The sequence below is a fragment of the Pinus tabuliformis genome, chromosome 6 (genome assembly GCF_031772625.1).
Source record: "Pinus tabuliformis cultivar Carrire ecotype Pingquan chromosome 6, CPIR1, whole genome shotgun sequence".
In the NCBI taxonomy this organism is placed as follows: domain Eukaryota; kingdom Viridiplantae; phylum Streptophyta; class Pinopsida; order Pinales; family Pinaceae; genus Pinus; species Pinus tabuliformis.
In genome coordinates this window covers 526,923,755-526,947,621 of record NC_142292.1, presented here as the reverse complement: position 1 = coordinate 526,947,621, position 23,867 = coordinate 526,923,755, and the positions used below count along the sequence as shown (strand labels likewise).

Genomic DNA, 23,867 nt, shown 5'->3' with positions numbered 1-23,867 from the left:
ACTGCCTCTCAAGGATGGAATTTACATCAAATGGATGTCAAGACCGCCTTCTTGCATGGTTCACTTAAGGAGGAAGTCTATGTATAACAACCCGAGGGGTTTGAAGTTCTAGATCGAAAGACACATGTATGCAAGTTGAAGAAAGCCCTCTATGGGTTGAAGCAAGCTCCCCGAGCTTGGTATGAGAGGATCGACAGTTATCTAATGAAGTTGGGTTTTACAAGAAGTGAAGCTCATCTGAACCTTTACTTCAAGGTTGAAAATGATAGACCTCTCATCTTGGTACTTTATGTGGACGATCTCTTTTTGACAGGTGCAGACCCTCTTATTTATCAATGTAAGAGGGAGTTGGCTTCCGAATTCAAGATGAAGGACCTAGTATTGATTCACTACTTCCTAGGCTTGGAGGTCTGGCAAAAACCAGGTGAGATTTTCCTTTCCCAAGGAAAATACATTGTGAAGCTATTTGAAAGATTTGGGATGGTGGATTGTAAGTCCATGACTACTCCAATGGAACTTAACTTCAAGAAGTTATGCGGAAGTGCTACTAGGCCCAATTTGGGAAATCCTTCTAATAAGTATTGTCAACTCGTGGGGGCCCTAATGTTCTTAGTGAACTCCCGTCCGAACATATGCTTTGAAGTGAATACATTGAGTCAATTTGTGGTTGAGCCTCATCACATACATTGGATTGCTGCCAAGAATCTCTTAAGATATCTCCAGGGCACAATCACCTATTGGCTAAGATACACTGCCGGGAATTTGAGGCTCCATGGTTATTATGATGTTGATTGGGCTGGCAGTGTGGTGGATCGTAAGAGCACATCGGGATGTTGCTTTTCATTAGGTTTTGCTTCGATATCCTGGATGAGCAAGAAGCAGAAATCGGTTGCTTTGAGCACCGCCGAGGCCGAATATATTGCTGCAAGTATGGCCTCCTGTGAAGTTGTTTGGTTGAGGAAGCTCTTTAGTGAGTTGTTTGGGCATGTGTTGGATACCACTGTGATCTACTGCGACAACCAAAGTGGGATTCGTCTTTTTGAGAATCCCATGTTTCATGACCACTCCAAGAATATTGATATCAGGTACCACTTTATCCGAGATATGGTACAATGGGGAGCAATAAGGATCCATCACATTTGGACTGATGAACAGGTCACAGATATCTTTATGAAGCCCCTGGTGAAGATCCAATTCTTAACCTTCCGTGAACGACTTGGAGTTGTGGAAAGACCCTCTTATGAGGGTCCCTTTTGAGTTGGATATTGAGCTCTAGGAGCTCTGGGGGGCTTGGGGTACTTCTTGGAGCTATGAGCAACCAAAGGGTGAGTGGTTCACCTTCCCCTAGTGGTGCGTTGTGTATAGGGTGAGTGGTTCACCTTCCCCTGTGATACCCCATGATAGTTGATATATGCATAGGATGAGTGGTTCACCTTCTACTATGGCATATGAGCAGGATGAGTGTTTTACCTTCTCCTATCGATACATCCTACCCATGCAGTCCGGGACTCATGGGAAGTACCTCTCATCTAACCAATTAGTTGGGAAATGAGGATAGGGACCATAGTACTACCGATGGACGCATCGTGTACTACCGTATTCCCTATTCTAGGATGTTTTATATTGATCTGGGATCAATGGAGAGTGGTATGATACACTCTCGATCATTTCTTCTTCATTATTTCTTCATGGTTCAGCAAAGCAAAGCAGGGATGTCAGAGATGGTACAAATTGACAGATGGTTTGGCAGGTGGATTTCTCCCTAGTTGAGAGGGAGTGTTAAATTTGGCAACTAGGGCCAAACTCCACCTTGGACAGCTCATATGATGGAGATGATATTTTTATTGGATTCCTCTTTCCGAGAGGTGCAAGATTGATCTAAAGATCATCTCATTCTGACAAGTAGAAATGGAATTATGAATTTATTTCTTCTATGGACAAATTGTCAAGGTCGGCCAGAAGTCTAATGTAGGCTCATGAAGCCCAATAGACGTGTCTCTTCACCCTCAACATTGTGTATAAATAAAAGAGGCATTTTCCTCATTTGGACACCATCAACACATCTTTCTCTCTTATTCTCACTGGTTAGTACAACAAACAGGAGCATCTTCTTCTTCATGCGTTGACTTGGGTTGACTAAAATTTCAAGCCAAAAATTACAGATCTATTTTGGGCAAATTACAAGAATGTTGACCAGTGTTGACCGAGGGTCAAGCTCCCTCCTTTGACTGCATTTTTCAGGCAGGAAATTCAATTTCCTTAGGCTGCATCCCCTAGCACAGAAATTGAGGAATTTGCAACTGTTTGACCAACATTGACCGCAGTGTTGACTTTGCATTAACCAAGTTTGACCGAGAATTTTAGGACTGTTTTGGGCTAATTCAGACTGTCTTTGGAGACCAAGTTGACCGGGTTTGAATGAGCTTATTTGGAGGAAATTTTCTACTGGTTTGACCAGCGTTGACTTTCTAATTAGGGCATCTTGCTGAATGTTGTTTGACTAAACTGTTTTACAGTGATTGAGAAAGTAAATTTCGTATGATGTATACTCTCTCTGTTCAACTTTTGAAGAATAATAAGAAGATTTGACAAAAGGGTTTTCCCCACCATTGGGGTTCCTAGCATCCGCCAAATATTGTGTCCTCTTGTATTGGCTTGTCTTCTGCTTATTGTTTATGTTCTATGCATAGTTGCGGGGGAGCGCCTCCCCCCTCCCCTCGATCCCGCTCCCAATCCGCGCTCCGAGCGGGAGCGACTCGGGAGCGGGTCGAGAGCGCGCTCCCGAAAAAGGAGCGATTTCGGGAGCGCGCTCCCTAAAAAAAATTGCTCTCTGCCTTTTTGGGAGCATTTTTGGGAGCGTTTTGCCTTTTTTGCAATGATGTTCCAAATGCAATTGTTTTTCAAAAAAACAAATAAGTTTTTAGTGGGGCAACTTAATGATCAAGTCTATGGCCCTAGTATTGATATGCGATTCATGGTAATGTTAAATTCTTAAAGTAAAAGTGAAATTCTCTTTAATCTTCATTTTCATCCTTTTACTTTAAGAATTTAACATTACCATGAATCGCATATCAATACTAGGGCCATAGACTTGATCATTAAGCTGCCCCACTAAAAACTTATTTGTTTCTTTGAAAAACAATTGCATTTGGAACATCATTGCAAAAAAAATAATTGCAAAAAAGGCAAAACTCTCCCAAAAAGGCAGGGAGCGATTTTTTTTTAGGGAGCGCCCTCCCGACCTCATTGGATTTCATATGCAAAAAGTAAAATTTTAGATTTCATTCAAAATCCAGCAGACTTATCAGTTTTTCAAAATTGCATTGTTTCCATTGAATTTTGTCATGTATTAGGGTATGGAACTCGTATTTAATCAAGAGCACCAATCCGTCTATGTACCTTGATGTTAGTGACATTGGTTATCGAACTCCTCTATCATGACCCTCCTAAAAATGTACGCATCACTCAAACAAAATCTTGACTTGACATGCTATGCTTCTTTTAATCTTATGTTAATGCTTAGAGAGTGATATTAATGACAAAGATCCCTATACAGATACAGAGGTAATGACAAAGATACCTCTGGATATTAATGCTTAGAGGGTGATATTAATGATAAAGATCCTGATTTTCCAACAAGACTAAAAAATTAGACATTTCTCATTGTGGCAAGAGGCCCAAGCATAAGCAATAGATAATAGATTTACTTGTCTTTTCTAGTTTCTAGTAGTTTTTATAACAATTAACTCTTTCATATTTATTATGATATTTTTTTAAACAATATATGACAATTTAAGTTTGAAGTTGGCAATTATAACTCAGTAGTAATGAATTATGAATATGATGCTTCATGAAAGTTGAAAGTTGTTTCATTTTATGTTAGATATTATTTGTTGTAATGGTTACACTTAGCTTACAAGTACAACTTTGGTGATCAATGATGATAAATGTTATATATTGAATTTTGAAAGCTTGAAACTTTAAGATTGATGAATCATAACTCAATATGTTGTATGTTACTAACTTGTGGACATGGTTGATGAAGATTATAACTTCTAGATGATTGTTGTTATATGGTTCAATCTATGTTATTTTATGTTTTTTTATATCTAATTCATCATTCTACATGTTTTTGTTGACATATATGTATCAATATATATATATATATATATATATATATATATATATATATAAAACGCTCCGGGATTCGCTCCCAAATAGGGAGCTTTTCAAAATGTCGCTCCCGCTCCCAAGTAACACTGGTTCTATCTGCATTTACTATCAATGTTAATGTGATTTCTAATCTGGAAATTGATATTGGGCTAATAAGAAAAATTGAAGTAAATTGCTCTAAAGCATAGAACATAGCATCGTTATCTAAAATTAACAATAATTAACCTTAATTATAGTGAATTACAAAATAGAAAGGAACCCTTTTGGACAACTTCCACACGTTCAACACTAGACCTATGCAGAAGTTCCTCTTTGATGCTACAAACATCAACGCTCCCTCTTGACGAGAAAGGAACTTCTTAAAGAACAACCTAGGACTGGCTTTCCCTTCAACCTTGGCACAATGTTCCACACATCATCCTCCACCATGGCATTCCTCCAAACCTATTGTTTGTTACTTATTCAATGATGCTACTTATTAGTGTCATATAGTTTGAAAACTTCTTCAGAGGATTGATCTTCCAAATTGTGCTCCTGGGACTCTTGACATGCTCTTCGGCATCACTTAATGTAGAAATTCCACGAAATTCTACAACTACTAATATGAGCAATCTGAAACTAATTTATTTTCATATAGACACAGAATTTCTCTACTTATTTTGGAGCTGAATAAGAACATAAATAAATACGCAATCACACAATTCAACAACACAGTTTTTCTAAGCAACCTAACTGGGAAAACCCTCTACTTGATTGAGAATTTTATTGACAAGGTTTGAGAAAATAGAATTTATTACAAGGCAAATGTTTCACCAGAGAACTGGTTTTTCTCAATGTTAATACTTAGCTGAAACCTGTTTGCAAGAAACCCCTATCTCAGCTCCTATATCCTTATGCTAGCCTGGAAATTTCCTCCTATTTCCTAGCACACAACAACAAGCAATTTCTCTACCAAAACTCCGCATATAGGTCTCTTCTTCACGCTCTTCCTAGCTCTACTAGCTCACACCAAAACTGGCGCAATCCCTCACTGATCCGAATTGGATCCTAGAACACTCTCTAAGTTTTCATGAACTCTGTAAAATTCATGCCAAAGTTTCAAAGTCTTATAAAGATCGAGCTTATCAAAGATATCCTCGTAACAGTTGCAATTTGTGATTAGCACAGAGCAACGAGGACCCTCAGTCAAGTGCGCAGACCGTCAGCCCATGGTAACGCGCGTTGTCACGAATTAGCAGAACGAGAGGTCATTTCAAGAAACGGGGGCAGTTTCTGATATGCGAGTCGCTAATCGCATATCGCCGGGCAAACCCCTAGAAGAAGGAAAAGCCCCGAGCAATCGGACCCGAAAAGTTATAAAATGTAACGAATATCGCGCCGATTCCGTCAAAGGTGGGGTCCCACATAAACCGGCAGAATATCGGAAGGCCTTCGAGCGGTCAGCGGTTTCACCCGAGTCCTGCCCGATGCCACACAATGAGTGCCACGCGTCCGGCGGAAGAGAGAGAAACCTGCTCACATCGGACGGGTAAATGTCATGCTACTTATCCGCCCAATATGGACGATAACCGTAGGATCTAGAGGCTCCAGATCGATGGCGGAGACACAATCCAATGGATGACCAGATTCGACGGGGTAAACAGGCAGAGTTGTATAAGATTTGAAGTCCGACGTGGACGATGCGTTGGCAGAAGATCGTGTTCGCGGGCATTCTTGGAGTTAATGATTAAAATAGTCGTTCGAAAACGTCGAAGAGAACTGACACTCAGTTCGTTATGAAACAGGTGGCCACCTCCCTGTGAGGCGTTATACAGTGATGATGACGCAGAAATAGAGGAATTCAAACGAACAGAGGCAGGGGAACCAGAAAGCCGGGAAGCGAAAACGAACAGTCAAAAAAAGCAGATTGGCTTTAAAGCCACAAGCTGACAAAGAAAGAAGAAAGCAGTTAGCAAGTAAGTTAGAAGCGGAAAGCTGAGAGCAAAGAACAGAGAGAAGAAATCGAGCTGACCTACAAAAGCAAAAGGCAGCATCGAGACAGAGACAGAGACAGAGAGAGTAGAGAGTCTGTGTACTCCAGAGAAGGCTTGAGAGGTTCAAGCGAACTCCTTTATAAATACCTGTCATGTATTGAGTCTCAGATTAGACTCATACCCTTGTGACCCATAGGAGGTCGAGAATCAGTAAAGAGATTTTGTGTACTCCAGAGACTTGGGGAATCCAAGTATAGTCTTGCTGATATCTATCTGTTGAGTGAGACTCAAATTGAGCTCACTATTGTAAAAACTTTGCTTTGAAAACATAATAGAGAGGCTACCATTAAAGGCTGGACTGGGAGACGTAGCCCAGAAGTATTGGGTGAACTCCTTATTAAACTTGTTGTGTTTATATGTTTTCCCTGTTGTGTTTTCTCTAACTGCTTGAGTATCTATGTATTTCACAATTTGATCGATCTGTTGCATAAAATAACATAGGCACATCCATGCACATGAGTCTGTAATACCTTATTGTTTGTCTTCGATCAATTCTGATTCAAGTGGTATCAAAGCTCTAGGTTGTTAAGGTTAGACAAGCTTGTGTTGGATTTTGTTGTTGAATATTAACTATGACAAAGCTCAAATTAGGAGAAGGAGAGTTGGTTGAAGCTAACCCAGAAATTGGAAGAGTCTACCCTAAGAGGAAAATGTCAGAAGAAAGTCCCTTGGAATCAGACTCCCAGTTCATGGATAGTTTCATGACCATGAGAGCCATGTTGGAGGAAATGTATAGAGAATTTAAGAAAGGTAGAGATGAAGATTTAGCAAACTCCAAACAAGATAAAGGAGTAGAAGAATCTCTCTTCCATGACATTTCTAAAGGAAAAGGGAAAGAAGAAAAGCTTCCCACACCTCCTAATAGCCCAGAAAATAAAAACATCTTTGATTAAATTAGATGTTAAATTTAATTTGTAGATATATGATGGAGAGTTGAATGCAGAGAAGCTGGATAATTGGATTAGACAGATTGATGTGTATTGCAGGATGCAGAGCATTGATTCAGACAAAAGTAAGATTCAGCTGGCCAGCCTATGCCTTGGAGGCACTGCCTTGGCATGGTGGGAAGGCAGGACACAAGCTGACATGAAGAAGCATGGTAAAATTCTTTCTGTCTTGAGTGAATTTGTTTCTGCAATTAAAAAGCAATTCTATCCACTAGCTTATATGTAGCAAGCCATGATGAGCTAGCAAACTCTTCTCCAATTAAAAGGGCAAAGTGTACAAGGTTACACTCAAGAATTTAGAAAGAGATCTTTGATTCTAAGAATTTCTTTAGACTCACTTGAAACTCTGCTGAAGTATATAGGTGGTCTACACAGCAATTTAAAGCACACCATTCTCTTGTTTAATCCCACTAGCATAGATGAGGTATCTGTTCAGGCTACACATCTAGAGGCTAGAGGCAAGAATGTGAACCCAGAAGTTGGGGGATCATCAAAACCCACTGCAAGCAAAAGCAAGGAAAAGAGAACAGAAATGGAAAGAGAGGAAGACAAATGTTGTACAAAAGACCAAGCCTTCGTGCACTCACTGCAAGAAGGATGGACATGATGATGAACATTGTTGGATTCTGCATCCGAAGCTGAGACCCAAGAAGTTCGATGGCAAAAAGAAGAAGACTGTTGCAGCTATTCAAAAGGATTTGGGGTCAGACTCAGGAGATGAAACAACAATTACGGCCACAGATATAAAAGGTAAAAATTCTGAAGCATCTACTAGTAATTCTGCACAATCTACTGATAATGAAGAAAATGAGAGGAAAAGACATGAGCTTTTTCATATTCAAGTTATTTCCAAGCATCAAAAGATTGATACTTTGTTTGATAGTGGCTCACAAGTAAATTTAATCTCTGAAGCAATTGTAAAGAAGTTTGGATTACTAACCACACCTCACAAGAAGCCATATCCACTAGGTTGGTTATGTGATAAAGCAAAGCTACAAGTGACTAGACAATGTAAACTTAAGTTTTCTTTTGGGTCAGCATTTGTAGATGAGGTTGAGTTAAACATAGTTCCTTTGGATATATGTGGAATTGTTTTAGGAAGTCCTTACTTGTATGATAGGAAAGTTATTTTCTATAGAGCTGAAAACAAGTATCAACTCGTTAAAAATGGAATCGAATATATTGTAAGAGCTCATAAACTCAAGAATAATTATACTCTCATAAACTCAGGGCAGATGAAAATAATTGTAAATTCATGCAAACAATTTTTATTAATGGTTGTAAAGGAAAAGAAACCTAAATAAACCAATATATTTGAGGGTTGTAATGCTAAACAGCAAGCTGATTTAGAAAAATTTGTTTCAGAATATGATATACTATTTCAAGAACCTAAAAGTCTGCCACCCCAAAAGGAAATAGTACATGATATTAATTTGCAGCAAGATGCTCCATTGCCTAACATCAAAATGTACAGGTTGTCCGCTTTAGAGAATGCAGAAATCAAGAAGCAGGGACAGGAGCTGCTCGAGAAAGGGTTCATAAGACCTAGCACATCACCATGTAGGTCTCCTATTGTCTTGGTGAGAAAGAAAGATGGCTCATGGAGAATATGCATTGATTACCGAGCACTAAATAATATAACGATCAAAAATTGTTATCCCCTTCCTCGCATAGATGATCTATTAGATCAGTTAAAAGAAGTTGTTTATTTTTCCAAGTTGGACTTGCATAGTGGCTACCATCAGGTCAGAGTTGCAGAGCAAGATGCATGGAAGACTGCTTTCAAAACAAAACAGGGATTGTATGAGTGGTTAGTTATGCCTTTTGGCTTAACCAATGCTCCTGCTACTTTTATGAGAGTAATGAATGATGTACTTGGGCCTTTTATTGATGATTTTGTCATTGTATATTTAGATGACATTCTTATATTTAGTAAAACATGGAGGGGTCATATTGTAAGGAGTGGTGAATTGAAGATAGATCCCTCTAAGGTTGCAGTCATTGTAAACTGGCCTAAACCCAAATCTGCTACAGAAGTTAGAAGCTTCTTAGGAGCGGCACAGTATTGGAGAAAGTTTATTGCTAACTTTTCCTTGATTGCAGCTCCCTTACATGCTTTAACCGGATTGAACAAGGTGTTTCAGTGGGGAGGCAAACAGCGGAAAGCCTTCGACACCTTAAAAGAAAAGATTAGTACAGCACCAGTACTAGCACTGCCCGATCTTCAAAGACCATTTGAAATTGAAACAGATACCAGTGACTATGCCATGGGAGCAGTGTTGATGCAACACGGTAAACCCATATGTTATCATTCCGAGACATTTAATTCTGCAGTAGTTAATTATCCCACATATGATAAAGAATTGTATGCATTAGTACAGAGTGTGAAAAAGTGGAAACATTATTTAATGGGCAAAGAGACAGTTATACATACTGATCATCAACCACTTCAATATTTACACTCCCAAACTAAGTTGCAGCAATCAAGACACTATAGGTGGATGGGTTTTCTACAACAATTTCATCTTGTCATCAGATATAAAAAGGGCATACACAATAAAGTTGCAGATATGTTGTCCAAACCAATCATAAATGCATCTACTATACTTGAGCATAATTCAGTATTGCATGAAAGCTACATTGAATAGTATGCTCAAGATATAGATTTTAAAGATGTATATGCAACTTTAAGTCGCGGCAAACAAGTAGAAGAATTGGATTATCATGTTAAGGACCAACTCTTGTATCATTTTGGAAAGTTATGCATTCCACAAACTGAAAGAGTAAAGATAATTCGAGAAGCACACACTTCTCTAATATCAGGTCACTTTGGTGTAAGTAAAACAGTTGCACAGCTGCAAAGATTTTGTTATTGGCCAAAAATGAATGAGACGGTTTCTAAATATGTAAGAGGATGTATTATGTGTGCTAAAAGCAAGCCCAGCAATAGAAAACTAGGCTTGTACACTCCACTACCAGTTCCTTCTCATCCTTGGGAAAGTGTTTCCATGGACTTTGTTGGGGGACTACCTAAATCTAGAAAAGGTCATGACTATTTATATGTTATTGTGGATAGGTTCAACAAAATGTGTATTTTAATACCTTGTAACAAACAGATTACAGCTGAACAAACAACAAAGTTGTTCTTTCAGCATGTATGGGTTCATTTTGGATTACCCACTTCCATTGTATCTAATCGAGATTCCTGATTGGTTGGAAAATTTTGGTCGAGTCTGTGGGAATTGATGGACACCAGACTGAAGAAGAGCACAGCCTTTCATCCACAAACAGATGGCCAAACAGAAGTAGTCAAAAGGATAGTGATCTAGTTGCTCATAGGCTATTGCAGTAAGCATCTCAGGCTTTGGGATGAACATTTATGTTATGTGCAACATGCTTACAACCGTGCTAAACATTCTTCTACACAGAGATCTCCTTTCGAGGCCTGTTTTGGTTTCACACCAAGGTCTCCCTTGGATTTTGTCTTCGGTAAAGACATAGCAGTTGATGGACACAGTGATGTGGACAAGGCAACCAAGTTCATTGAACAAATCCAAGAGATTCACCAGGCAATACAGGAACAATTGGAAAAGAGCCAAGCCAAATACAAGGCAAGGCATGATAAGCATCGAATTGAGCATAATTTCCAAGTTGGTGATCAAGTCTGGCTGTATATCAGCAAGGACAGAATGCAAGGTGAAGGTAAGAAGTTGAAGCTAATAAGGTATGGACCTTTCAAGATACTTGAAAAAATTGGTGAGAATGCTTTTCGCCTTGATTTGCCAGCTTACATGCACATCTATTCAGTTGTTAATGCAGAAAGCTTGAGACTATTTGAACCTTCATTGATTGAAGATCCCGAAGAGCAGAGTCAGTTGCCTTCTATTGATGATCTGTTACCTGAATATCTCAATGAATTGCAAGAAGATACAGTTCTGGACAGGAAGGTGAGAACTACGCACAAAGGGGATGTTGAGTACCTCAGGATTGGACTCAAAGGTTCAAAACCAAGCAATGCGAAATGGATAGAAATTGGGCAAGCGAGGAATTTGTACCCTCACTTGATTGATGCTTAAAAACCAACTTTTGGTGGTCCAAAAGCTTTTTCAGTGGGAAGGTCGTGATCCGAATTGGATCCTAGAACACTCTCTAAGTTTTCATGAACTCTGTAAAATTCATGCCAAAGTTTCAAAGTCTTATAAAGATCGAGCTTATCAGAGATATCCTCGTGATCAGCGCAGAGCAACGAAGACCCTCGATCAAGCGTGCAGACCGTCAGCCCATGGTAACGCGCGCTGTCACAAATTAGCAGAACGAGAGGTCATTTCAAGAAACGGGGGCAGTTTCTGATATGTGATTAGCGACAACCGGGCAAACCCCTCGAAGAAGGAAAAGCCTCGAGCAACCGGACCCAAAAAGTTATAAAATGTAACGGATATTGCACCGATTCCGTCAGAGGCGGGGTCCCACATAAACCGGCAAAATATCAGAAAGACTTCGAGTGGTAAGCGGTTTCACCCGAGTCCCGCCCGATGCAACACAATGGGTGCCACGCGTTCGGCAGAAGAGAGAGAAAACCGCTCACATCAGACGGGTAAATGTCATGCTACTTATCCACTCGATATGGACGATAACCGTAGGATCTGGAGGCTCCAGATCGATGGCGGAGACACAATCCGATGGATGACCGGATTCAACGGGGTAAACAGGCAGAGTTGTATAAGATTTGAAGTCCGACGTGGACGATGCGTTGGCAGAAGATCGTGTTCGCGGGCATTCTTGGAGTTAACGGTAAAAACAGTCGTTCGAAAACGTCCAAGAGAACTGACACTCAGTTCGTTATGAAACAGGTGGCCACCTCTCTATGAGGCGTTATACAGTGATGATGACGCAAAAACAGAGGAATTCAAATGGACAGAGGCAGGGGAACTAGAAAGCCGAGAAGCGGAAACGAACAGTCAAAAAAAGCAGATTGGCTTTAAAGCCACAAGCTGACAGAGAAAGAAGAAAGCAGTTAGCAAGTAAGTTAGAAGCAGAAAGCTGAGAGCAGAGAACAGAGAGAAGAAATCGAGCTAACATGCAGAAGCAAAAGGCAACATCGAGACAGAGACAGAGAGAGCAGAGAGTCTGTGTACTCCAAAGAAGGCTTGAGAGGTTCAAGCGAACTCCTCTATAAATACCTGTCATGTATTGAGTCTCAGATTGGACTCATACCCTTGTGACCCATAGGAGGTCGAGAATCAGTAAAGAGAGTCTGTGTACTCCAGACACTTGGGGAATCCAAGTACAGTCTTGCTAATATCCATCTGTTGAGTGAGACTCAAATTGAGCTCACTATTGTAAAAACTCTGCTTTGAAAACATAACAGAGAGGCCACCATTGAAGGCTGGACCATGAGACGTAGCCCAAGAGTATTGGGTGAACTCCTTATTAAACTTGTTGTGTTTATATGTTTTGCCTGTTGTATTTTCTCTAACTACTTCAGTGTCTGTGTATTTCGAAATCTTATCGATCCGTTGCATAAAATAACATAGGCACATCCATGCACATGAGTCTGTAATACCTTATTGTTTGTCTTCGATCAATTCCTGATCACTCACAAACCTGTCAACTCTATTGTCTTGTCTCACAACCTTGTACTCACAAAACAATGAAACAAGTATGTGCCTTCGTCCTCCTTATAAGCTTTTTGAATAGGCTAAATCTGGCAAGCTATATTTTTGGAACTCAAACTAGTGATTAATGAGTTAACTTAGTCTAACTTACTCATGCAACTCGCCCATCTCAATTTAGAACTTGAGACTCACTCATTTGTCTTTTTCCAAAGATAACTCGCACTAGAAGACAACAAGTTGAACCTTCCACTCCTGCATATCAATCAAACTGCTTCATGAACTATCCTAACTTATAGGAATTTGTCCTGATTTTTAGGAATTCGTCCTAAATTTTAGGAACTTGTGCATGTTAAGGAAAACTGCTTCTTGGTTTCTTTGACTGAAGCACAAGTCAAAAAAGGACCTTTCTCGCTACTAGTTTCAACACCCCCTCTTAGCAAGGAAGTTGCTTCTGGAAGAACCTCGTCCATCATGATCTGTCTCAAACACTACCACGTTCTCTATTGCTATCGTTGCTACCTCTGAACTAGAAAACTTCCCTACTTTCTTCTACGAATCTGAAGACCTATTTTTTCCCACCATGTTCTGCGAGTCCATCACTTCAATCATAAGTGCCATGTACCATGTGTACCTTTGTGGTTGTTGTTGAAAAATGCAGCAAGAAAATATCAATTTGATTTTACATTGATTAAATTGATAAAATCCGAATTTCCACATCAACAGACAACTTGGATGATGTTAACTTGTGTGACATGGCTTGTGTCACCCAGTTTACTCAGTAAATTCGAGTTGGAGGAGTTAGAGTTCAGTTTAGCATGTGTGATTGCTAATTTGTAGCAATCAAGGTCAGTTATCTCAGGTTGTTTTCAATTAAACTAGTTCCAACTTTTGGAGGAACTAGTGGAAGGTCAGTTAAGCAGTGGGACTTCAATCAAACTCAGTGATCATCTAGTTAACTGATAAATCAACCCAAAATAGCTAGTGCATGCAGAGAATTCGAGTTCCCCAGGCTTGGTGGAGATTCCAAGGCAGTGTAACATCAGTTGTAGACTAGTATTGAGTGTACAGGTGTTGCATGCAGTCAGATGATCAACCTAAAGGAATTGCACAATCAATTTGAGGAATTTCCTAAATAATAGGGGCCTAATTTCTCAAGGAACAGCGAAAGGAAATAGGAGCTCAAGCAGAGGCAAAATTTGACTAAGTCTGGGTCAGAGCCTTTTAGTGAGCAAAGAGATAGGTTATTCACTTGTAGGGTGTGCTTAGTTGAGCAAAGCAATTGTAATACATCTCTATTCTTTTGATTTAATGCAAGCAGGCATTGGGGTTTTTAGCAATTTGCTTTCCCCGGGAAAAATACTTGTTGCATGTGTGTTATTTCTTATTGCATGTCTAAAATTTTTGTTCTAGATTGTGAATTAATTTTCGCAGAGCAGTACATTAATTTTGTGTCTTGTGATTTGGATTAAAACTTCATGAGAAGTTGCGAATCTACATCATAATTTCTACATGGTATCAAAGCAAGATACACATTAGAGCAAGAAATCGAAGTTGTTCTCAAGAGGTTCGATTTTGGAGCTCAATGCAGCAAGATTTCTTCAGAGCTGAGAAGATGGCCTTCAATGGACTAAGGCTAGAGTATGCCTTGGAAGGCACCTCTAATTTTGTTGCATGGAAGGATCGCATGGAGGCGATATTGGATGACATTGGATTGCTAGAATACATCAAGTCAAATGTTGCAAAACCAAAAGCATCTGATGTCCAGAACCTTGCTCAGTGGAAGAAATATGTAGCCAAGGCGAGGAGAATAATCTTGGACGGAGTACAAGATCACATTGTTTCAAATCTCCACGAAAAAGAAACTCCATTCGCAATGTAGAAAGCACTGACAGAATTGTTCGAGAATAATGGTGACCACAGGAAGCTTACGCTTAAGGATAAATTTTTAAGTATCAAGATGTAGAAGAATGACACAATTTCGCAGTATCTGAGCAAGTTTACACAGTGTCGAGATCAACTTGGTGGGGTCGGTGTTACTCTCCCTGAAGAAGAATAGGTAAGCCTAGCCCTTTTGAGTCTTCCCAAGAGCTGGCATAGCTATCAAAGTTCGGTGAATGGAAGTGAGAAATTGCCGTATTGGGAACGCTTATCGTCTGATTTGGTGCAAAAGGAAATAAGGTGGAATACTGTGTACTTGAGTCTTGGTGGTGGCCAAGTGGCCTATTTTGTAAACATTATTATTTGAATTTTGGACATGACTCATGTTGATAGTTGCTCACTTGCTAGATAAGTTACTTGAATGTTTGATGATTTAATCTTCTAAATGTTTTATGTTTTATGTTATGCTTAAAAAATTGATGTATGTTTGTAGCTACTAGAATCTAGATGGTTGATGCTCAAATAATTAATCATTGATGTACAATGGAATCATGGATGCCATATCTTCTACAACTAAAATTTAATATGCATGCTCGAATAACTAATTAAAAACATGCATGTTTTCATGTCTTCTACAACTAATTGGTATTTTGGATGTTTTTAATATAAATGCAACAAAATATTTAAATATATATATAGTAGACACTTAGCTTCCTAGATTTTTGGGAAATGACGCTTCCAAAAAATGTCCCCGCTTCGTGCAACATTGGTTGTAACAACTATACAGACAGAACTGCCTCCTTGCACAAGCTATCTCAGCCTCCTCAAGTGATGCGCTCTGGCTCTCCCTAACCTCACGCCTTAATTTGGAACTATTTTCCTGAGCTCAAAACACACAAATTCTTGCTAATGCATAATCATATGTTTCACCAAGTTTGTGTCCTTGTCTATATAGAATCAAATTACTTTTAAAGTCATGCGAACTGGCTCCTTAAACCCAAGTTGAACCACCTCACTAAATTCAAGTCTCACTGACATCTTGAACTCAAGCAAACTAGCCTCTTGAACTCAAGTCAAACTACCTCACTGAACTGAAGTCGAACTAAGATAAAATCTCCATGCATGTTGAGTTCGATTTACTATTTTTCACTAAAGGAAAATTACAGAATTTTCCTAAGTCAACACTAAGAGAAAGTAAGATTGCACCTTAGCTTCACATGCGGGTTCTTCTGCCATATATATTGCACTTCTAAATTTAGCAAAACGCTTCCATCTCTAACTTCAATTAACATGGACCTTTCAAGATCATATAGCGAATAGCTAACATGTTTTTGACCTTGATCTTCCTATCTATATGGGTATTTATTATGTCATTAATGTTGACAAGATAAAACTTTTTGAACCATGAATGCGTAATGAGGGTTGGACAAAACCATTATTGCCAACAATGACTAACTTAGCAATGGACCAACAAGGAAGGTTGCTAGAAGACACCATCTTGTAGAAGAAGGGTCATGAAACCCAGAAAAAATCACATGAACTATTGTAGGTTGGATTAAAAGCGCAAGCGTGGGGTAATGCCAAGTGGTTTACAAAGAAACAAATCTATGAGAGATTCCCAAACCTCAAAGTCACCACGATTTTGCACCACAAAAAGCCTCCTAAGTGGGGAGGTATGATCTGTAAAGGATCAAATTCAAGCTAAAGCCAACATAATTGCAAGTCTATGACAAAGTCAAAAATACTCGATGGAATCCAAAATTTGACAAAGGTTGATGGATGGCAATCAACAAACCTAAAAACTGACAAAGTCGAGGAAGTCATCTAACATAGTGCCAATAAGAACTTTTAGGATGAAACTAATGATGGATACAAGTGTGTGGAACACCACTACACCACAACCAAGCAAAGTCGAAAACAATCTACATCATTGGGAATCAAAGTGGCAGACAAGTACAGAATAGCTAATTGGGCAGTTGCCAAGAGAGCAATTTATGATAACTGAAATGACATGCAACTTCTTGCCCATTGAGAGGTCGAGCCTAACTACTAAGAAGCCCTTGGAGAATGAGCTTTGATCAGAAATTCAAAAGGTTTGGACATAAGATAAGAGTTCGGAACATTTTTAAAGCATGTCTTAGAGTTCAAAGGTAGAAGAGAGTATCAAAGCATTCACTAAGAAAGAAAATTGAAATAGTAGCAAAATAGAATCTAAGTAGAGAAACTCAAACTGATTGTAATAGTTGTTATTCAAGTTTTAAAAATCTGGAGCTGTTATTCCTCGCGAGGACTTTCTCCAATTAAAAGAATTATGTCTGATTTGAGAATTTGTGTGCACATTTTACATTCCATTAGTGTTAGATTGTGTATGCAAGTTAATTGGTAGATGGAAAAGTCCAATGAATGCCATTGGGAGATCACTATCATCATGCCAAAGAATTATGATTTTTGTCCTTCCAACATCAATAACTAGATCAGAATTTGTTTGTATAAATAGGATCTATTATGTCATTTGGCCTTCCAATGTTGACAGTCACTAAGGTTCTAATAGCAGAATTTATTTATTGGGTACTTGTAAAAACAGATAGCCATTTGCTGCCAAAGTTTACGGCTTTACACACGTGTAAAATTGGGGTTCTTTGTATTACATAATTTGAAATAATAGCATTTTTACAAATGACTTTGGTGTAGCATCCTAAGTCTGTGTGTTGCACTAGTATTATTTCTTTTGGTATAGTCTATGTTATGCTATTGTTTATTTTCTTCATCTAATCTGTTGCTAGTTCTTTTGAGAGATTTAGTGGATAAAGAAGTGCAATCTCTAAAAAGTTAAAACACCATGTGAAACCCTTAAGCTAGAAGCAAAGGCCCTTGTATGGAAAAGTTGTGTCTAGAGACCACTGACTCAAAGAAAATTTCAAAGAATCTGCTAAGAGAGCTACAATGGAAAGGTGCATGACACATATGGAACATAGTTCCAAATCACTTTGGTATTAAAGCAAATCTAGGGGTTTCAGCTTGCTCCCCTGCATGCAAGCAAAGTTCCCACTTCCAGATGTATTATTCTTCCTCCATGAGATCAAATGAGCAGAGACTTAAAACTATCTGCAGTCCACACATAAATAGGAAAAAAAATATATGCTATTAAAAATGGAATTTACATGGATTGAATCAATGGCATCCTTGATGACCAAGCTTGGATGCATGTATGTAAACAAGTGTAATATTATTGGACAATTAATGGACAACAATCTCTACAAATTATAGAGCTACAACAAGCAAACCTTATTAAAGAGTATGATTACCAAATCAAGGCAATGTGCAAACAATTTGATTGCAAACCTTCCACTCCAAACTCTCCTAAAATTATGTTGTTGATATTGTAGTCCAGAGAAGTCCTATTTCCACATTCCAAGCGATCACATTTTACAAACAACTACTTCATTGAATTTGTGTTAGCAGTTATGAAATATTTGCCAATCTCCCTAGGGTCTAAACAAAAGAGTTTTCATTCATGGCTTGACAGCCCATGAAGTAATTAATAATGGTTCATGTTTTCTATCAAAGAAAGGCAACAGGAGACTAGAATCATGTTACCATTATAAGAAAACAGTAAACAAACCCAAAAAACAGCTCAAATAGATTCTAGCACCTTGGTGATTGCACATCCTATGTGAAACCAAGCCCAACATAATTAAAACAATAACTGCACCACCAAGAAAATTGTATTCTTGCTCTAAAAGTAACTGAATAAAACAAGATAACGGAACTCACCCTTCTAGACTTTACCAGCTTGTTCTCAGACTCTGCTTTTGCTCGTGATTGTCGGCGTCTCAAAATTCCATAATATTGTTTCGCATTTACATAGACGGGAGGTTCCTCAACGGCATCTGATGGTGGTAATGGAAGACCAGCTTGAGGCACCCCCAGCATATGAGGAGGAATCTACACAACATTGATCATTTAGGAAACTCCAATAAATCATAATCTTTTGCTTAGAAGTAGCTGATTTTGTAACATACTAAAACATAAAGATGACAAAATGCCAGGAGGGTAATTTTTGGCATGCAAATACCACAATTCAACTTCTGCAGGGAAAGCATAAGTGGACAGAATATCTCAACCACTGACTTCAACCCAATCAACCAAACTATTTACAAAAATCACTCGTGATTCAGCCAAATATAATATACCATGGCTTGTGCACCATATGCTGCGACATAGTTTCCATAAAAGGGATCAGGATATAGATATGCAGTTCGAGCTTGCCACAAAGTATCAGTTCCCTTCAAAATGAGATAGCATTGTCAGAAATTTGAGATCCAAAATATTTAACAAAACTGGCATATACTTCATTGTACTAGATGAGCATCTCAATTCATGCCCATCCAAATACATTTGATGAATTGAACTCCACATTGGATATGTTATCCATAACAAACATCCTATTTTACCACACTTCCTTATAAGCAATCCATTTAGGTAAATTTCACATGGCTTGCAGCATTAACAGTATGTCAATTTAGCCCAGAGGAAAATGCAGTACATTGATAACTGGTTAGGTAAAATAACTCACAGTGTGTCCTAGCTCAAGTTGAGTTTGTCGTGTCATAAATTCTGCATGTGCAGGTGATATGCCTGTTGGCGGAACCTGCTGCTGGTGCAGTGGCTGTTTCTGTTGCTCATCTGATGGACTGCTTTCAGTGCCTACTGAATATCAAAACAAAACATCAATGATGAACTTTCCTAGAGGTGAACTGTGTAGAAAATTATGAAATGTCCAACATTTGAGGTGAACACTCCATCCATCATCGGGGCCACAAAGATGTAATGATGAAGTAAAAACATCAATGTGTTTTTTTCCTAAAAGATGAAGTGAATATAACTTGTTTCAAACTTGATAACAACACTAAAGAGTAAAGATAAATGAGTACATCCAAAAAGAAAGGATCACAACCTCTACAACCAACACATCAGTGAATGGCAGGGTTGACAAGTTGCCCATCAAACCAAGATAGAAATAAAATAAATTATAGTAACGTCTACTCATGACCAAAGAAAGGTCAAAGGGATTCAAGAATACTGTCAGTAACAAATAACGAATCTCCTAAACAAGTAACAAATCTAGACCAACAATAATGCATGAAGATAAAAAGGGAAAGATTACAAGAGTTTCAGCAACGAAGGAAACCCTGTACAACGTATAAGAGAATTTTCTAGAATTAAATAAACACATGGAAAAATGGGAACTAGTCTCAGAATGAAGCTACTCTCAGTCACTGGAAGAGTTTGCAATGTTGTCGATCACAGTAGATTCCCCGATACTAAACATTATTATGTTGTTGGGAGAGTGCCACAGAACGAGAGGAGGTATTTGGACTAACTAGGAGGGTTGTAAGAACTTAGAAGCACCTCAGAATGGCTCTCCTACTATCCGAGGTTGACATACTCGTGAAGGGGAGGAACCAAATGAGACATTCTTCCTGGACTAGACATGGAGGGGGATTGTCGTGTATCTCTGCATAACTCTAGAACTATCTAGAGGGTGAAGGGGCAATGTCGGACTGGTCTGTTGCTTCCCATCCCAATATTCATGGCATCTACTAATAGTTTGCCCTCTCCCCATACTACTGCGATGGGCCAAACGAAAGAGGTGATTAGCCTAGGGCCTCTAGTAAACCCATGCAACGATGAGAGTGGGAATGTAGCTGTCTCTCTAATAAAGAAGCCAAACATCTCTGGCCAGGGCAACTGAAGAAAGAGGACAATGGCCCCTGAGACCTTGTAGAGACTGTAAAATCTTCTTTAAATGGATATTTTGAAGATGATAGATGGGATGTTGAAGATGAAGTGTTTATGAGGCTCAACCTCCTGAAGCGGTCGGAGCCTCTAAATCCTAGAGAGATATGGTGATCTGACTCAACAGAAAGCTGGAGAGACATCATTTTCAACTGGCCAAAGGAATCCTAGGACTATAAGACTGATGCCGCTGTGAATAATCAGGCCATATAATATGACCATCAATAATCAGCAACAAGTGTTCAGCCTACAAGGCCGAGAGAATTATAAGAAATACAACTACCAACAAAACAAAAAGTGGTGGCTTTCTCATCCTACTTGCCAACGCCCGGACGTCTGCAGAATGCCTCCGGGAAACTGTGGCAGTAACAGTATGCCATCGGCAAAAAGGATTGGGTACTCGTTATTACATATAATGATTGTGAATGGACATTTTATGAGGCCGCCTACCTGTTGCACAGCCTCTTCTCAGTGAAGTGAAAAGTGATTCAGGTTAAACCCAAGCAAGACCTTCCACACCACAGTTGGTTCAGCTTCCAATTAAAAGTAAATTCGACTGCGGATTTCTTAATTTATTTACTTAATTTAGTGTAGACTATCGGATTAGTGATAAGCTACCCTAACCTTGAATAAAGGTTGCAGATTCACGACGTTACTTTACAATCCGATCTTAAATCATATTGTCAAATATAATTTACTTTAATTAATCTCCCTATAAAACGCCTACAGACCCAGCCTTTTTAGCATTATGAACTGACTGCCGAGATGCCTGATCTCATGATTTACTCCAATTTGCCAGAAAATAAATTAAGCCCATTTCCGAAATAGCCCCCTCTCAGCAAACCCACACAGAGCTAAATTGAAAATTAAAAACAGGAGACAGTTAGAGGAGCACCGAGTTTTGTAGTCATGTTCTGCATCATAAATTACTCGCTGTTTGACGACTTATTTTTCTTCTCAGAGGGATTCGAACAGGGGAAGGGCGTTTCTTTGGGACTACCTCAGACACTCCACGGAGCTACGCGTCAGCTTTGCATTCCTCCCTGCCACCGCCATTAAAATTTAACTGGTAAAAATAAATTAAGCAGAAGAAAATAGTTTATAAAATAAATAAGCATATGACGTCATGAATTATCATATCCAAGCGATTAACATGGAACGTGAAACTTAGGGTCTGTTCCGTCAAAAGCTGAAATATTGTAATGATCATCAAAATCTCGGATACTGATACCCAACTTCGTCCTAATACAGCATCCTATGGGGAACAGCCCTTTGTCTGGCTTCCATACTATCTATGTACAAAGAAATTTAATTTACCTCACCAACCTGAGAAGTGGCGGACTTTTTCTTGATGCCCAAAACAAAAATTTACAATGTCCGTGGGTTGGATCAGTCTTAGCCACCAATTACAAGAAACAAAACAACTTACAAACTACAGAACCGCCTGACTGTACAGTTGGAAAAGCAAATTCTGTACAGTTTGATCTGCTCCAAGTTTAAGCAGTTAAGGCTTCAAATTTAATTATGGACTGTGCCAAACAACAGCTTGGAAGTGAAAAGGAAAAAATGGACGGAAAAAACGAGGGTTGGGCTGCTCACCTTCGTAGTCTCCTGGGAACTGAAGTCATGGTTGGTGCTTCCTGTGTCTATCTGCCGATCTCCGGAAGGAACAGATGGCAAGTTTCAGAAATTTGGGAAGGGAGGAGAGGGAGCTAAAACCAAAGCCCAATATTTATAGAATATGCTTGGATGGCCCCACCCCTCTGTGTTTGTGAATTATGTATTGTAGGATTGGGTAAACCTCGCTTTCTTGTTTCTAATTTCACGAATTCAGATCTCGATTGCTTGGTACTTCAATTTACTTGGCGTCTTTCTGTTACATTAAATCTTCTCGTCTCATAGGATGAAAAGATGGACAAAATCGCTTGTTAGGCCAGTGTGGTTTCTTTCTTTTAATTTGATATTTAATATTCTTAGCTAATCAAAATTGGTGAATGGTGTACCTTGAAAAGGATTGTTTAAGGAGAAAAAAAATAAGATTATCAAAAATTGGTTTGGTTTTAAGAGTAGAGGAAGCATAGAGCTTATAGTACTAAGGTTAGGGGTTAGCTCAATCCATTGTGGGTAGGGTTAGTAGATTATCAAGAATTGGTTTTTAAGAGTAGAGGAAGCATAGAGCTTATAGCACTAAGGTTAGGGGTTAGCTCAATCTAGTGTGGGTAGGGTTAGTTTGGTAAAGTTATTGTTTGTTAATGAAAATAAATAAAAATGGTCATTGTGTTAAAGTCTTTGTTGGTTAATAAAAATAAATAGTTGTTGTGAAATGAGAATTTAAGAGAAAGTGATAGAAAAAAACAATAATAATAATATTTACTAAGTCTAAATATATGTTTATTTAGGATTCGCGACAAATGGTCTTTCACGGTGAAACAGCGTTGTAGAAGAAGGCATTCTCACACCCATTATAACTTCCTTTGCCAAAGAAAGATAATCTTTCTTTAAAATTCATGGGATATCACCTTCTTTGAAAGACCAAGAGGGACCTACCGAGATCAAATCCCTGGGATGATGTGGCATGGTAGGCCACCATTATAGGTGTGTATGTCAACAAGGTGGAAAGCCCAAATTCTTGTATAATGAGTAAGTCATGGATCACAGGGTTCAAATATTATGTGGGACCCAGTCCACGTGGAGGAAGGGGAAGTAACTTATCATGTTTATGTTGTGGAGATTAAGGAAATTAACCTCGGTCTGGGAAAGTGCTCCTAGAAGCTCACCCACCTGTGACATTCTCCACTTGAAAATATTGAAGAAAAGGAGGATAATACTCCTCAAGCTAATGCACCTCCCTACCTTGAAAAGGTTGATCCAACCTAAACAACACACCCCAGAACAGGCCAAACTTCCACAAAAGACACCTTTTGGGGGCGCTTGCAAACCACCCCTAAAAAGCAGCTTTTGGTGTCAGTTTGGAACCCCCCTTGAAAAGTGACCTTTGGGGGGGATTTTTTAAAAATCCTTCCTAAAAGAATCAAGTCTAAAAGTCCATCCTTTTATGGGGATTTTTTGAAGAGATATGAACCCCCCTTGTACAAACTTTTAGGGGCATTAAGAACCCCCCTTGCAGCAACTTTTGGTTCATTAGTAACGCCCCGCGTAGTATAGTTTAGGGGTATTAGGATCCCCCCTCATAGCAACTTATGAGGGGGGTTTAGAACCCCTTTATAGTAGCTTTCAATGGCAATTATAAAGCCCCCTTTCAAAGTATATATATATATATTCCATAGAGGCATGTTGATTGCCAACTTAGTTGCAAAACATATGAAAACATGCATATTTGTACATTAGTGAAGATGGAAATGGCATCCATGGTACATTAATATACACACACACATAGTATTGCATCTGGACCATTGCTTTCT

General features: G+C 39.0%; 1 protein-coding gene across 4 annotated transcripts in view; it reads right to left on the bottom strand.

Annotated features, from left to right (window-relative positions):
• LOC149259613 (nuclear transcription factor Y subunit A-7-like) overlaps positions 1 to 22,274 on the bottom strand; it is a 72,471-nt gene extending 50,197 nt beyond the window's left edge. Inside the window, exons 1-5 of one of the 4 annotated variants that reach the window (XR_016257745.1) lie at positions 22,045 to 22,274; positions 21,341 to 21,488; positions 19,223 to 19,353; positions 18,840 to 18,932; positions 18,421 to 18,591 (exon numbers count right to left, since the gene is read on the bottom strand). Coding sequence is in view for 2 of the 4 variants with exons in the window: in XM_089418826.1 (XP_089274952.1) it covers positions 18,421 to 18,591; positions 18,840 to 18,932; positions 19,223 to 19,356; positions 21,341 to 21,368 (426 nt within the window). In the remaining 2 variants the exon portion in view is untranslated. Of the gene's footprint in view, positions 1 to 18,420; positions 18,592 to 18,839; positions 18,933 to 19,222; positions 19,357 to 21,340; positions 21,489 to 22,044 lie in introns of all 4 variants that reach the window. The other 3 variants (XR_016257743.1, XM_089418835.1, XM_089418826.1) reach the window with 3 other exon arrangements.
• Positions 22,275 to 23,867: the final 1,593 nt, after the last annotated feature.